This window comes from Taudactylus pleione, unplaced genomic scaffold (genome assembly GCF_031769625.1).
Source record: "Taudactylus pleione unplaced genomic scaffold, aTauple2 ptg000845l, whole genome shotgun sequence".
NCBI classification, from domain to species: Eukaryota; Metazoa; Chordata; class Amphibia; order Anura; family Myobatrachidae; genus Taudactylus; species Taudactylus pleione.
The window spans coordinates 6,129,083-6,145,936 of record NW_028285247.1 but is presented as its reverse complement, the minus strand read 5'-3'; the positions used below and the strand labels follow the sequence as shown (position 1 = coordinate 6,145,936).

The following is a 16,854-nucleotide window of genomic DNA, read 5'->3' as shown; positions in this document are numbered from 1 at the left end:
CAGTTTCCCTTCAAAGAGACCTGTCACAAAACCATCAAAACACAGTAACCATGTCTTAAAATAACTAGTTTCAGCAAAGCAACTACACTTCCGGATATATATATATATATATATATATATATATATATAAAAAAAAAAACACACAGTACAGCATTACAGTGAAAATAAGGGTTTGTGTAGAGTTCTGTGGCTTTAGTTTTGAGCAAAGTCAGTCCAGCATTAGAGAAAAAAAACAAACAGGGATTACCAGGCAGTTCTGCATGTTTAGCTTTGAGCAGAGGGCCTGATTCAGACCCGCTCACGAGCGCTGAGCGCTCGCAAGCGGGTCGATGTTGGCCCAGTGCACATGCGCACGACGGAGCCGGTTGCCAGAACACCTACCATATTTCCTACCAATTGCCAGGCAGATCTAGCACCAAGTGGCCGCACACTCCCCTGGGGGACCACCTACTACGGTAACGCTACCCATATAGCACGGACACCTAGGAGCACCTCACGCTCAGTCCTTTTTTTAGTCACCACCATTCAGCACCACGCAGACTTCCCCCGCCGCCGCTTTTGGCTCTGCTCAATGTCTGACGCTAAAGAAGTCGTACTGCACCAGAACCTTATATTACCTTGTACTGAAGGGGATCTGTATGACACCGCCCGGCACTGTAACGGTGACCCGTGACGTCATTGCTACGCGACTTTCGGGAGCGTCACAGTGCCGAGCGACAAGGGTCAGTGCACTGCAGAGCGACTTTCAGATACGGGTGTCTGGGAGGCAGGGAATTTTGGCCGGGTGAAACGCCCGAGCACTAAAGCTTGGGGAGGACATCGATGTCCGTTTCCGGTAGAGTGCAGCTTGTGAATGGCTGGAGTGCTGCTGTTCTAGTTCTGTCAGCGTTTCCCCTGCGAGCCTGTAACCTGTAAGGGGGGGGATGAGGGATAGGAGATTACACTTTGTGTACGGAAGCAATTACTACTGGATTAATTTCCTGACAAGCAAAACCTCAATATATTTATTCATTATTAGAGAAAGAGCTGATGGTTTCCTGGAGGCAGGAGGGATTGCTACTCGCCACCTCAGGCGCTAATGGCCTCTAAGCCCCTGAACTCTGCTCTTGTGAAGCTGTCATCTGGGGACTGGAGCCCTGCATGTGAGGGGAGCACAGACATGGGGAGCCTGCCTGACTACGGCAAGAAGTCACAGCCGCTTCAGGATTCCCACCCTCAAGTGATTGATGGGTAAAGCTTATTAAGTTGCTCTTTTACAATTTGCCTAGAGCCCCCCCCCCTGTATTTCTCTACCATACTGACACCACCTAATAAAAGTGAAAAAAAAATCTGAAGTATGACAGGAGGTTTTACTTTTTTTTGGTGAATGTTACATCTTCTTAATGGTGATTCTTCTCAGGCATCTACATTCCTGCTTGACGTAGTCAGAATTGTTAATGTGCATGGAGAGTGAAATCTTCTTGGCTCATTTTTGCGATGCACTAAGCCAGTGCTTCTCAAACATGGTCCTCAGGACCCCACGCAGGTCACGTTTTCCAGGTCACAGCAGGTGCACAGGTGTATTCATTACTCCCTGACACATTTTAAAAGATCCACAGGTGGTTATAAGTATTTCACTTTTGATTCTGGTCTAGAGACCTAGAAAACCTGCACTGTGTGGGGTCCTGATGACCGAGTTTGAGAACCTGTGCACTAAGCCTTGAAGAGATAAAGCACCAACCAATCCGCTCCTAATGTCCGGTACACACTAGACTATATGTCGTCCGATGCAATATCGTCTACATATCGGCCAGTGTGTACCGGCTATGTCGCTGGCAATTCCCGCTCGTCGTCAGCAACATCCGTTGGACCTGCATGCAGGTCCGATGGGTGATATCGTCAGCAGAGGCCATGCTGCCGAATGCAGCGTGGCCCCCGCTATCGCTCCCAGCATCGGCAAGTGTGTATGCACTTGCTGATGCCAGGACCTCTCACTAACGAGATCGTGCTGGGTACACATCGGTTAGTGTGAACCCAGCATAACAGTGACTTTACAAGATGTTTGAAAAATGACAGGAGCTGATTAGTTGGTACTTCATCTCTCTTCAAGGCTTGGTACATCTACCCCTCTTAACATCAGGTACACAACAAGATTTTTTATTGTTGGTATAAGGGGAGAAATATGGAACAGAATAGTTGAATCCAATGGGATTGGTTTAAGATTGTAAAGCCTGACTGTGCTATGGTAAATAATTGCTGTTTAAGATTCTCTCCTAAAAAACATTCTATATTATTTGTTGTAAAAATCTATAAAAAATGAGGGATAACTGTTCAGACTAAAATCAATGACGTCTCCTCTGTAGAATGGACTTCAGAAGGGCAGATAGAAGAGAGAGAAATGCTTTAAGGAAGTGTAGAGCAAGTCTATTTTCTTATGTCCATTAAATGGAGGAAACTATTGATTTAGATGCTCCAGTGCGTGGTACATTTATTACACAGCTACATCAGAAACCACCTTTTACACAGTGACCGCAACTAAGTCTCTGCCAGAGAAGTCGGCTCTGATAGTATCACTGACACCGCTTATATAGTCTGAGTGGCTGGGACTTCAGCAGGCAAACTGCTCCCACGAGCGCCACAGCGGAGTTTCCCCCCCCCACACCCCTCCAACCCCCCCCCCCCCCACGCACGAGTACCTTAAGCGGGTCTCACTGATACAGCTAGGTTGACTACAGCTGCTATTGAAGCCATACATTTACACAACAGATGTGAACTGCTCTAGCAGTCTGTCAGTGGACAACAGGTCAGACCCTCATTCCCATTAATCTAATTCTGAGGAGATTTGGGAGCTGCATCCCTAAGATGGTGGCGGAATGGAGCTAGCTAAGATTTTGCTCACTGAGACTATACCCACTCCAGAGATCCAGGCATCTCAGATTAATAAACTAGCAGTTCCAGGAACTTCAGCTAAAGTTATATCTTGGTTTGAACACTCCTAGAGGGCTTGTCGCACCAAATAGACCGGGTTTAGCAGTGTATATCTGCTAAACCTGTTTAAAGTCCTGGTTAGGGCACCCAAACCACAGGCTTCTCGCACATTTCTGCTTGCCTCCTCAGGAGGGGGCGCCAACATTTGAATTTCCCCCTAAAAATTTATTTTCTGCACTCGATTAAATAACCTTTACTTATCGTAAGTTTTTAAATGATCTATAATCATCCCTTTATCAAGTAGGTTATGATGTACACAGTAAATATAATTTCCGGATATGCCGCTGCCTTATTTAAATGAATGATTCAACAAAGCAAGAAGAGAAAAATCTTAATGGCAGTGCACTAGGGACTATATTGATTATTAAACAGGGTTGGAAAAAAAACAGGTTTATTAAAAAAAAAAGAAAGTTAATTTGGTTTAGACCGTTTTTGGTTTAAACCAGTTTTTATTTTTATTAATGTTTTAATGTAAAAAAATGAATCCAGGCTTATTATATTAATACTGTGAAACATTGCTATGTATTAGAAACCATGATCAATCTTGTTTAATGCTTTCCATAAATAACAACCCAAAGTTATAACGATTTTTTTTTTTTTCATCAATAGCCAGATGCTGGGAACAAACTGGCCAATATACTGGCTGTTTAATTGAATGACCAATATATTGTGTGTGCATCAGCCAGTGTGTATAGATGATTTGTCTATGAACGACATCCACTCATCTTAGTAGGACTGAAGGTTTTGAATTGAAATAGACTTTAAGGAGATTAAACCATGAGGTGTTTCTCTGTGTATTGCCTCAATGTGTTGGAGTTGTTTACGCTTTAAGATTGAGAATGTTAAGGTGTGTATCCACTAGCAGACTGTGAAACGACTGCACGGTTATGACATTGTAATCGTGCAGTCGTTTCACAGTCTGTGCTGTGCCTACACTGAACGATCAGTCATTCAGTGCAGGCACTCTCCCTCATCCCTGAACATGGCCAATCTGTCATTATCGGCAGATTGACCAGCATGTTCGGACGATGATAGATGTCAAAAACGGTTAGCGGGAGCGCGCATCGCTGGTCGTTTTTTTACATTAAGCTGCACGATTTATGCTCGATTAACAAGCGATTGAACGATAGTGTTGTCATTATCGTTCAATCGCTCTGTTTAACCGGGTAGTGGATACCTGCCTTTAGTTGTGGTTTTCTCGTGTCCTATAGGATAGTTTGGGGAGGAGTTTGTGGAGTATTAGCTGATGCTAAGCAGATTTAGCACCTCTCTGATATGGTTCACCCTCCCTATTTCTCTGTTGTGTGTGTTAGTGTGAATTTAATGTGGAATAATACCAGGGGAATTTCCTTATGATAGGCTTTTTTTAAGAAGTCATGGTGCTGTGCCTGTAGTCATAGCATATTAAAAAAAAAAACAGAGTGGTTTAAACCAGCAACAAAAAATTTGATATCCAAGACTTGGGTTGAAATTCAATTAGCCCCGTTAAGTTGAGGGTGCTAATTGATCGCCTTCAGCTATTCAATTAGCCCCACTTAACGGATTTCTTTTCGAGTCTCATGAGACACAAAAAGAAATCCCTGATAAGTTTGCGGTTAAGGGGGAAAACACTCAGTTAACGCATAAGTCCGTGAACTTATCATGGACTTTGAGTTAACACCCGTTAACGGCACTTAATGCCCCTTTTTAACGAGTGATCGGAAGAGGCTCGGGTGAAAAAGGCAGTCTAATTGAATAGCCTCAGGCGGTAAAGCACTAAGCTACCGACATTTTCACCCGTGTAAACTTATACCCCTTTTCCATTCCGGAATATCCTGGGTAGGTGCCAGCTAAATTCCGGGTCTGATCCGGTTTGGAACCCTGGGCCTGCTTCAGAACCATTTGCTAGCAATCGATCGCTCGGAGCTAGTGATGCTTTGCAAAGTGCGTATGCATCGCAATGCGCAAACTAGTCTGAGCGATCGGGAAGCAATCGCTCGCCCAGCAGAGACAGCCCAGCTGAATGAGTGACAGATCAAGCTGTTTGTGGGTGGTAACGGGCAGGCCACTGGAAACGGGGGAGTGGAGGTGCGAACGCAGGCGTGCCTGAACATCTTAACGCCGTTTCAGAGGCGTGTATAATTAACAGCCAGTGTCATAGTACAGGTCACCTGGTTGAATTTTACACTGAAGTGCTTGCGGTAGGGTACAGTAAACCGCAACCGCTGAAGTCAGTTTCGATGGAACCAGATGTACCGATGGTTGTATATATTTCCTGGAGATGACGTTCGCTAGTGGGTGGCTAAAGACAGGCTGGTGGGCGTCTGCATACACAAAGTGATTGCATGCCAAGACATAGTGGGCGTGCTTATGCCTTGCTGTGCGATCGCCTGCCTTGACGTCAGCTGAATTTGCATACGCTGGGAGCGAGCATCCGCATCTAGCGACCGGGTTTGAATCGGGCCCCCTGTTCCAACCTCCGGGTCAGACCCGGAATTTAGGTATAAAAGCAGTATTAATGAGTTGCATTGAATTCCCCCCTTTAGTTGTAATTTTAAGGAAAATATAAAAATAAAAGTTGATACATGTGATTGAAAATAAAGAAATGTGAATTAAGAAACAAGGTTATGTTCCATCCACTCTAAATATATCTGTGGAATGTAAACATGTGATTAGTATCCTACATATGATATTGTTTGTGTAATATTAAAGCTATAATACTAATAATTTTTTTCTTAACACATGGGGCATATTCAGTTTGAAAAAAAACTCTTGGTGCTTTTTCCTATGCAGTTGCTGGGGAGAAAATCAGCTGCATTAATTTCAATAAGAATTTTTTTTTCTCACAGCTCCCCAGCAGGTACAAAAGTCAGAAATATCTCCATTTTGTGTTACCCCCCTTCTGGCTGGGCAATTGGATGTTTTCAATTAGCTTAATTCCTCCACTAATTAGTCCATAATTGGCAGCCCTATCCTCCCCAACATGCTGAGGTTAAACAAATCTTTTTCTCCTGGTCATTCACTGGGTCTTTCTCCTCCTGGTCCGGCAGCGCTCCACCTGCTTATTATATCGATGGCTGGCCCATTACTATGCGCTGGAGTCCAAAGCCGTCAGCAGAATTGGGGGACACGGGGGTCTTGCTGAGCACCTGCGAGACTGCTGCGCTATAACATTACCTGCTGGCCGGGGGGACTCTGCTGCTTGGACATGGTAAGGGACACGGGCATGACTACCCGGGGAGCAGATAGCACACAGCAAGAGCTAAAACACTTTGGAATGCAATGGACTGGTCTCATCTGCTGCTGCCCAGAAACTGCAGTGTGGTGGTGGGGTTTTTTTGTAATTTTTTGGGGTGCAGACTATTTTTTATGTTATTACCCACAGGTTTTTGTGGTAAAAATTCAACCGCAGTCATTTTTTTGCAACTGGATACTGCAGGTATCGGAAGTGCTTAAATGCGCAGTAATAAGAAAATGGTTGCCATGTCCTCAGTAATTTTACTGTGACAATCTCGCAGCTAATTGAATATGTCCCATGGGGTATCATTTAGTAGGAAATATCGCAATTATTTTATAAGGGGATTCCGTTACGTTTAGGTAATAGTTTATACTGTGAAGCCTGCAATCAACTGTAATTGAGTCTGATGACACTGTAACATTTATTACCCTTGTCTATTCGTGATGTTTTATTGTAACTAATGTCACTGTGCAAACTGTGTAGTCACAATTGCTGACTCCTAGAGAATCGCAGTCAAATCCCCTGTATAATCATGTACAGATTGTCAGACTTCCACATTTGTAAACTTCAGTATATGAAAACCTTTAGTATCTGCTAAATATGTGCAGTAGAAGGAAAACTGGTTAGATGTTCTTGTATTAGATTCCCCACAAAGTATGTATCAAGTGGCGAGATAGAGGTGTTGCAAATAGTAATTAGATTTATCTGTGATCAATACCATTTACATCCGTATTGTTCAAAATGGGTGTCTTAATGAAGTTTACGGTGCCCTAGCCTTTTCTTTTAAGCATGCCAATTAAAGTTTGGGTATCTCCACCTTTATTCCTCTGTTTCTCTACCGCTCCTCCTGTGTTTCTATAGCTTTATCCCCCTTCTGCCGCTTCAACCTTACCCTGCAGTGTCTTTTCTGCCTCACTTACCTCCTCTGTCTCTCCAGCACCATCTCCCTTCTCTTTCCAGCTCCAGCCCCATTGTCTCTCCAGTCTCATTGTCGCTCCAGCCCCCTTCTGTCTCTACAGCTTCATCCTGTGTATTTCCAGCCCCCCACTCCAGTGTCTCTCCAGTGCTAGCCTCCTCCTGTGTCTCCTGGCCCCAAGTGTCTCTCCTAAGTTCCAGCCCCTGCATCCCTCTGGCACCAGTGCACAGTACCTTACCTTCTTCTGTATCTTCTGGCTGTACCTCTATGTGTGCTTGCTCCTCTGCCTTTCAGCGGTGCATCATGAAGTCACGCGCACTGCGCCGCAATAAGCATAAAACGTTATTTGCACCGGCCGCCAGTGCCATAAGTTTAAGTGACAGGGCTCCCAGACTCCATAAATGCCTGCACCCTGCTGATTGCTGCAGTGGTTAGATAAGTCTGTCCCCGATAAATGTTGATGTGAGCCCGAGTTGCCAGGGCCCCTTGTAACCTTGATGCCTGGTCCAAGTGTGCCTCTTGTAACCCTCCTGTCATCAGTCTTGCTTGTGATAAGCGCCAGTTACAAGGATCTGGTAATCCTATCTGTCCTCGTGCCCTCTGTCACTTTCTGATCTAACGAATGCAGGTTATACATTTGTTAGGAACAAAGCATAACGCAAACAAGCGATTCACCATAGCTTTTTCTTAGCCACACCTGGATTTCAAACATCATCAGCCTAAAGCAGTGCAGTGACACTCCTCACACCATCAGCACTATTTCTGTTCAGATTATGCTTCTAAACTTTCCCCAAAGTTCAATTACACCCGATGAGTTTTCACGAGGCTATTCAATTAGGCTCCCTTTTTCAACGAATACCTTTTGTTAACGAATGTTAAATGGACATGTTAACAGGTGTTAACACACAGATCCATGAAAAGTCGCTGCATCTGTTAACTGCCTAGTTATTAAGTGCCTGCACAGTGGTGGAAAAAAAATCCCTGTTAAGTTCTGCACCTCAGTGCTAATTGAATAGCCCCGGGGGAGCAGTTAGCCTAAGGTAAATTACCCAGGCTAATTGAATTCCCCCCTTACTTGAGTTCTTTGCATCGTAGTGAAACGCTGCTGGAGTCATAGGGCTTTTATTTCTGACTCTGAAATTACTGTTTTCTAATTTACTGTAGCAAGATATATAAAACTAATTTTACAGTGATATATTCATGAGAGCGATAGAAATCATATAGCCTAACAAATTAAAGGCAATCTAAAATATAAAGTAGACACTGCTTTTAAACAGCGAGCTGTTGACACTGCAGCAAGCTTATAAATTATTTAATAGTGATCATTATGAGATCTGCTTCTAGGATTAAAGTAGAGTTGCAGATGCCTCTCAATCTTTCCAATTTACCCTGTCTTATACAGTATTTTGTTCTTTCATACAGTGGAAGCTTGTGAAAATGTAATATAACAGTCATACATAACTCCCATCTTTCTTCCTATACACACCTTCTGTACTTCACACACTGTATTCATCTATATGTTTTTGTTTTAGTGATGAAAGTGTAAGTGGCCATGAGTCAAGTAGAGAAAAAACATATTTGTCAGAGTTTCCGGTGACTGTAAACATCTGTAAAGACTCCAGACATGATGATGATGAAATAAATGAAATGGCTGATGAACCAAGTCATTTATTACTGGGACCGGAACATAACACCACAGAGGCTTCAAATCCAAATGCCGCTGATGGGATCAGCAGTCTGCAAACTACTCAGAGAACAAATACCAGGGAAATTATGGTTCAATCACATGTATTACAAAAAGATGTGTCTCTGGAAACGTGAGTATTTACATTTTCATGATAAACTATTTGGGTCCATACAGAATTAAATTAATTGGTTGCTTGACCATTTTTTTAAAAAAAACAATATTTTTTGTGTGTGGTGACCCCTGTAAATTAGTAATCAGAAACCACCATTACTTTATTTTTATTTACCTTCATATGAAGATGGCAGCCATTTTTGTATCATGGCGTATGACATTTTCCACTGTTGCAGACGTTTGGGGTAAATGCAATATCTCCGCTCAGAAAAGTCTTAGAAAGCTGGAATAAAAAACATTATTTTCAGCACATTTCAAGGTAGACTTTTTTTTTTGTCGTATAACTATTTCCCTACCTCACTTCCTTAACACTGCAATTTAAGCCCAAAGTTAATTGTCAAATTTAAAATAAAAAAAAAAAAAAAAAGGATTTTTTTTTGGATTGTATTTCAGTGGGAAGGAATACAATTTCAGAGCTGTAATTTTTTTGGAATAGCTATGTTCTCAAGGATTTGCCATCCAAATTTTGCGTTATCTATCTTTTTTATTAGCGCACTTTGAAATTGCTAGTTTTTCAGGTTTTCACCTAATTTGAACTCTAATATTTCTGGTGTGGGACCTGGTAACAATGGCAAATTCACAGGATACACAGTACTTTGTGGGGTAACTGTAAAAAAAAATGACTTAATTTTTGTTGATTATTTCAATAAAAAAGTTTTGGCCTTGGGGTGCCATGACATAACATTTCTGAGATTCCATGATTAAAGAATGTTTGGGAACCACTCTGCTAATGTATATTTATAGCTGTAGATTTAGAGATTTGTAGGTACAGATGTAGCGTTTCCACTAGAAAACGGACAGGCCAGGGCCCAGACTTGCTGATTGGGCATCTTCTGCGCGCACGTTCTCGAAAAGGGAGAGTGACTAAGTGGGGAGGAATTAAAAGAAGAATGCAATGAAAATGTAGGAAAAAGGGTGATTTTGGGGTACTGTGAGGGCACCTTGAAAAATTGAGAAAAAAAATTATAAAAACGATTATTTTTCAACTTAAAAATTATTGTAATTAACTTTGGGGTGCCTAAACTAACGAAAAAAGTTGATTTTGGGGTAATTTGAGGACATTTTTTTTTACCACAAAAAATGACATATTATTGGAAACTTCCAAATGCCTAATTAGTGATTAGGGAGGGTGTCCAAGGGGTTCAGCGCAGTGTCCCGTCATTTTAACCTTAAAATAAAGATCTTCCTTTCCATCTCACATCCTCAGGGATGTGCGAATGGAAAGATGCGAATTCAGTCTGACTGATTCAGTGCGAGTTGCTAATTGGATTTCAAAATGAATTCACTATGCAAATTCGAAGTGAAAATAGCAACTCGCAATTCGCACCTAATAGGATTGACCCCATAATGTTCTCAAGGGAATTTTAGAGAAAAGTTTTTCAGTAAAATCCATTACAGTATCATTAAACAAAAATGATGACTAAAACATTGACTAAAATGATAACTACGGTCCACTGACTAGACCTTGACTAAAACACAACAAAATAGACTGTAGAATGTACCAGGGATGGGGAACCTAAGACCTGGCGGCCATATAAGGCCCTCGGAATCGTTTGGTCTGGCCCTCTGAGCTTTTTTCTGCTAACCTTATCTGGCTAGCAGGGTTCCTAGAATGGCACACTGCAGCCAGAATCTATGTAGCAGTGCCCCCTGGAGTGTCTTTAGGACACTTCAGACGGTCACAACGCTGTCCTTGAAGCTCCCCAGAGCATCCTCAAGATGCTCCAGGCATTGCTGTAATCACTGGCGATTGTGGCCCCGTCCCCATGTGTCATCACACGGAGGGGGCACCGCAAATAATGTTATATATTTCAAAATGGCCCTCGGCAGAAAAAAGGTTCCCCACCCTTGCTTTATACCAACTACAAGTTTAAATAAGTGACTAAAACTAAATTTAAAATCCTTATCAAAATGAACACTGGCATAGAGTCTTTTCGCCCAGCCGTGAACGGCCACCACAACTTTTTCCACCCACTGGACACTGCGGCCTGTGGATGGGGAAAGCTAAGGGCAGGCTGTTTTAGTGAGGTGCCGCTAAAAGGGCAGGGCACGATGCCCCGCTAAAACAGCCTAACGGAAACAATACAGATGTGCCCTTCCTCATCATTGCGGCAGTTACGCCAAACAGCCCCTCTTTGTGCGCCAGGTCCCATCCTACTCTGCTAGCGCCAGGCGTCTCTTTTTTCACATCTTTTTTCCAGAAAATGAGTTTTAGTCACTATGCTTTGCGACTGGGACACACCAGGAGACTGTGCTGATTCATGTTATATGCAACACTTGTATATTTGGGTGCGATTAGTTTCTGAATATGTATACAAAAATAAGAGTTATGGTTTAACATACCTTCGTTAACTCTTTTTCTTCGAGGTCCATGGGGTCCACAGCTATTACATTGGGGTATATGGATGTATCCAGGCACCAAACAGTTAATACAAGCTCTCGGCTCCCAGGATGCACCAGGTTCTCCCCCATATACCCCGTCCCTGGCTACAAGCAGTCAGTTTGTTATAAAGCCCACCAGGAGAAGGCAAAAATATAAGAAGGAAGAACCCATGTTCTCTAAATCAATCTGTCACTGAAGAGGGAAAACACTCAGAGATACAAAGAACTACCCAATAACACCAGGTGCGCTAGGGTAGGTGTCCTGTGAACCCCATGGACCTCGAAGAAAAAGAGTTAATGAAGGTATGTTATACCATAACTCTTATTTTCTTCTTCGGGGTCCATGGGGTCTACAGCTATTACGTTGGGGATATACCAAAGCAGTACCCCTAAGGGCGGGGATGCTCCTATGTTTTAGTAGAAAGGAGAACCCTATGCCCGAAGGATGCATCCTGAGAGGCGAAGGTGTCAAATGCATAGTACTTGACAAAAGTGTGGACAGAAGACCATGTGGCCACCCTGCGCAGTTGCTCCGCAGAGGCGCCCCAGCGGGCTGCCCACGAAGGTCCCACTGACAGAGTCGAATGTGCCGTAACTGAGTCTGGCACCATATAACCGGCCTGAGTGTATGCCTGCGATATTGTCATACGAAGCCATCTTGCTAAGGTCTGTTTATTGGCTGGCCAGCCGGGCTTATGACAGCCATACAGAACAAAGAGAGAATAGGACTTCCTCAAGCTGTTGGTGCGATCCACATAAATACGTAGCGCACGAACAACATCCAGGGAAGCCTCACCTACAGAGAGACCTGAAGCCTGAAAAGCTGGAACCACAATTTCTTCATTTATATGAAACCATGATACCACCTTAGGAAAGTATCCTGCTCTAGTACGCAGCACCGCTCTATCCTGATGGAATATCAAAAAAGGAAAGCGGACCAACAGAGCTGCCAAGTCAGATTCCCTACGGGCTGAAGCAATGGCAAGAAGAAAAACTGCCTTCTTTGTCATCCACTTAAGGTCTACTGATTTCAAGGGTTCAAAAGGGGGAGCCTGTAAAGCCCTGAGAACTAACGTCAAATCCCACGGAGCCACCGGAGGGACAAAGGGAGGCTGAACCCTCAGAACACCCTGAAAAAATTTCCTCACATCAGGCAGGGGGCAATCCTGCGCTGAAACCAGACCGAGAGTGCAAAAGCCTGAACTCTCAGGGAGGCTAGACGGAGACCCCGCTCTAAACCCGACTGAAAAAAAAGAAAGCACTCGGGAGACCCTAAACACCTTCGGGTCATATTTCCTCAGTTTACACCACTGAAAGAATGAGTGCCAAATCCTATAATAAATGCGGGCCGAGGAAGGCTTTCGTGCCTTTTAACATTGTCTGTATCAGTGAATCTGAATAGCCCTTTGTCTTGAGGACGGAGACCTCAAGAGCCACGCCATCAAAGACAGATGAGGAAGATCCGGGTACAAGCAGGGACCCTGAACTAACAGGTCCTGCCTTACAGGAAGAGGCCACGGAGTGTCCACGGAGAGACTCTAGATCGGTGAACCAATGGCGCCTGGGCCAAGCAGGAGCTATCAGTATCTCCACACTGTTTTCCTGCTTGACCATCCTGATGACCCTAGGTAGAAGAGCCAGAGACGGGAAGAGATACGCTAGCCCGAAACTCCACCTTACTGTCAGCGCATCTGTGAATTCAGCCAATGGATCCCTGGTTCTGGACCCGTACCTGGGCAACCTGTGGTTGTGCCTTGAGGCCATGAGGTCTATCTCTGGAAGACCCCATCTGTCAACCAGGCTCAGAATATCTGTCGATAGAACCCACTCTCCCACGTCTACAGTCGGGTGCATAAATTTTGGGACATTGACAGAATTTTCATATTTTAGCGTCTATTCACCACCACAATGGCTTTGAAATCAAACAAACAAGATTTGCTTTAACTGCAGACTTTCAGATTTAATTTGAGGGTAATTATATCCAAATCAGGTGAACGGTGTAGGAATTACAACGGTTTCTGTATGTGCCTCCCACTTTTTAAGGTGTCAAAAGTAATGGGACTATCAACTCAAAAGCTATTTCATGGACAGGTGTGGGCTATTCCCTCGTTATTTCATTATCAGTTAAGCAGGTAAAAGGTCTGGAGTTGATTCTAGGTGTGACATTTGCATTTGGAATCAGTTGCTGTCGACTCTCAATATGAGATCCAAAGAACTGTCACTAACAGTGAAGCAAGCCATCATTAGGCTGAAAAATCAAAACAAACCCATCAGAGAGATAGCAAAAACATTAGGTGTGGCCAAATCAACTGTTTGGAACATTCTTAAAAAGAAAGAACGCATCGGAGAGCTCAGCAACACCAAAAGACCCGGAAGACCACGGAAAACAACTGTTGTGGATGACAGAAGAATTATTTCCCTGGTGAAGAAAAACCCCTTCACAACAGTTGGCCAAATCAAGAACACTCTCCAGGAAGTAGGTGTATATGTGTCAAAGTCAACAATCAAGAGAAGACTTCACAAGAGTGAATATAGAGGGTTCACCACAAGATGTAAACCATTGGTGAGCCACAAAAACAGGAAGACCAGATTAGAGTTTGCCATATAACATCTAAAAAAGCCATTACAGTTCTGGAACTACATCCTATGGACAGATGAGACAAAGATCAATTGTACCAGAGTGATGGGAAGAGAAGAGAAGGAAAGGAACTGCTCATGATCCAAAACATACCACCTCATCAGTGAAGCATGGTGGTGGTAGTGTCATGGCGTGGGCATGTATGGCTGCCAATGGAACTGGTTCCCTTGTATTTATTGCTGATGTGACTGCTGACAAAAGCAGCAGAATGAATTCTGAAGTGTTTAGGGCAATATTATATGCTCATATTCAGTCAAATGCTTCAGAACTCATTGGACGGTGCTTCACAGTGCAGATGGACAATGACCCGAAGCATACTGCAAAAGCAACCAAAGATATTTTTAAGACTAAAAAGTGGAATGTTATGCAATGGCCAAGTCAATCCCCTGACCTGAATCCGATTGAGCATGCATTTCACTTGATGAAGACAAAACTGAAGGAAAAATGCCCCAAGAACAAGCAGGTACTGAAGACATTTGCAGTAGAGGCCTGGCAGAGCATCACCAGAGATGAAACCCAGCGTCTGGTGATGTCTATGCGTTTCAGACTTCAGGCTGTAATTGCCTGCAAAGGATTTGCAACACAGTATTAAAAAGTGAAAATTAGATTTAGGATTGTTTCATTTGTCCCATTACTTTTGGCCCCTTAAAAAGTGGGAGGCACATATAGAAACCTTTGTAATTCCTACACCATTCATCTGATTTGGATGTAATTACCCTCAAATGAAATCTGAAAGTCTGCAGTTAAAGCACATCTTGTTTGTTTCATTTCAAAGCCATTGTGGTGGTGATTAGAGGCCAAAATATGAAAATTCTGTCAATGTCCCAATATTTATGCACCTGACTGTATATCCTGCCGACTCAGAAAGTCCGCTTCCCAATTTAGGACTCCTGGTATGAACACAACTGATATTGCTGGAAGGTGACTATCTGCCCAGAGCAAAATCTCTGACACTTCTGCCATGGCCCCCCGACTCCGAGTGCCCCCTTGACGATTGAGATAAGCCACCGTGGTGACCTTGTTGGATTGTACCTGCACAGGTTTGCCGTGTAGTATCCCCATGAGCTTGCACCAATGCTCTGAATTCTGCTCTCAGTTCCAGAACAATTATTGACAGACAACTCTCTTCCTCTGTCCATTTTCCTTGAAAAGTGTGATGACCTGTCACCACTCCCCAGCCGCGAAGACTGGCATCGGTCGTGAGGAGTGCCAATTCCGATATCCAAAATGGGCAACCCTGGTTGAGATGGCCTGACCGCAACCACCACGACAGGGACAACCGCACCTCTGGTGAGAGGTGGATCCTCTGAGATCTTATTGATTGGTACTCCCCATTCCAGAGTAAGAGGAGCAACTGCTGCAACGGTCGGGAGTGAAATTGGGCATATTCCACCATGCTGAAGGTGGACACCATCGACCCCAGCACCTGCATTGCCGAGTTTACCGACACTCATCTGTTGTGAAGCAAATTGCGTATCCGCAACTGCAGGGCTGCAATCTTGTCCTCCGGCAGATACACTCTCTGCCCCAGGAAGTCCAGGCATGCCCCCAAATGTACCAACTGTTGCACTGGCTGGAGTGATGACTTCTTCCAGTTTATGATCCAACTGTGCATGTGTAAACAGGAGATCGTCAACTCGAGATGATACAGAAACTCCTCTGGAGACTGCCCTAATAACAGGAGATCGTCCAGGTATGGCAGAATTCTGACGCCTTGGCGCCTGAGGCATGCTATTATTATTGCCATCTCCTTGGTAAACATCCGAGGAGCAGTGGATAAAACGAATGGCAGTGCTTGAAACTGTAAGTGATCCTGCCCCACTGCAAACCGCAGAAACTGCTGGTGGGATGGCGCAATTGGTATATGCAGATAAGCATCCTGGATGGTTTCTGAAACAGGAACAGGTTGGAATAAAATCCCTTCCGTAACTGATTCCTTGGCACCCGGATAATCACATCTGCCCTCAGCAGGGTCTGAATAGCCTGTTGTAGGGCCAAAGCCTTTACCGAACCCATTGGCTGGGTTATGGTAAAGAACCTTCGGGGGGGACTTCTCCAGAATGTCAGAGTGTAACCTTGGGAGACCACTTCCTGAACCCAGGCATCTGTTGTTATGAGATGCCAGGTGTCTGAATACCGAAGAAGTTGGCCTCCTACCCCAGGATCCCCCAGGGGGAGGCCCACCCCGTCAGGCCACAGGCTTATCCTGGGACTTGGAGACCGGCCAGGGCTTTTTTGGTAGTGGTTTTCTGCTAGAGCTGGCTCTACTGAGGGTTGACCTCTGACCTTCCCCTGCGGCCGAAAGGATGATCCCTCCAGCCTGGGAACAGATGCTGAGGGTAACCCAGCTGTTTTAGAAGACGTCACCGTAGCCACAATTTTGTCCAGCTCCGTGCCAAAAAGGATGCCTCCCGCCAATGGAAGGGATTCCAAGGCCTTTTTAGACCCAGCATCCGCCTTCCAATCCCTTAACCACAGGGCTCTGCGTGCCCCAACAGAGGCAGCCGATGCTCTGGCGGATAATAACCCGGCATCCAAAGCTGCCTCTACTAAATAGGATGAAGCCTCCTTGACATAGGAGACAATCTCCAGCTGTTCCTTAGACGATTCTGGCAGGGATTCCGCCAAAGTTTTCATCCATTCTTCGATGGCTTTGGCAACCCAAGCTGTAGCCATAGCTGGGCGAGTGGCTGCTCCTGAGATTGAGAAAACTGCCTTAAGACAGCCATCCAATCTCCTATCCGTGGGATTTTTAAGAGAAGATGCAGACGGTATGGGCAATGTGGCACTCCTCACCAGATGTGCCACATATGCGTCCACCGACAGCAGAACTTCCCACTTAGTACACTGTTCCGAAGGAAACTGGTATAAAGCCG

The 16,854-nt window shown here is 44.3% G+C and overlaps 1 protein-coding gene and 1 long non-coding RNA gene across 4 annotated transcripts in view; one reads left to right on the top strand and one right to left on the bottom strand.

Moving 5' to 3' along the window:
• Nucleotides 1–662, bottom strand: part of LOC148474444 (uncharacterized) — a 37,117-nt gene extending 36,455 nt beyond the window's left edge. The window contains exon 1 of the long non-coding RNA XR_015872882.1: nucleotides 618–662. This is a non-coding gene — a long non-coding RNA (uncharacterized LOC148474444). The remainder of the gene's footprint in view (nucleotides 1–617) is intronic.
• LOC148474443 (ubiquitin thioesterase otulin-like) overlaps nucleotides 361–16,854 on the top strand; it is a 62,933-nt gene continuing 46,439 nt past the window's right edge. Inside the window, exons 1-3 of one of the 3 annotated variants that reach the window (XM_088458618.1) lie at nucleotides 361–455; nucleotides 1,019–1,230; nucleotides 8,633–8,917. In XM_088458618.1, the coding sequence (XP_088314744.1) occupies nucleotides 1,079–1,230; nucleotides 8,633–8,917 (437 nt within the window). In that variant the 5' untranslated portion in view covers nucleotides 361–455; nucleotides 1,019–1,078. The other 2 variants (XM_088458619.1, XM_088458617.1) reach the window with 2 other exon arrangements.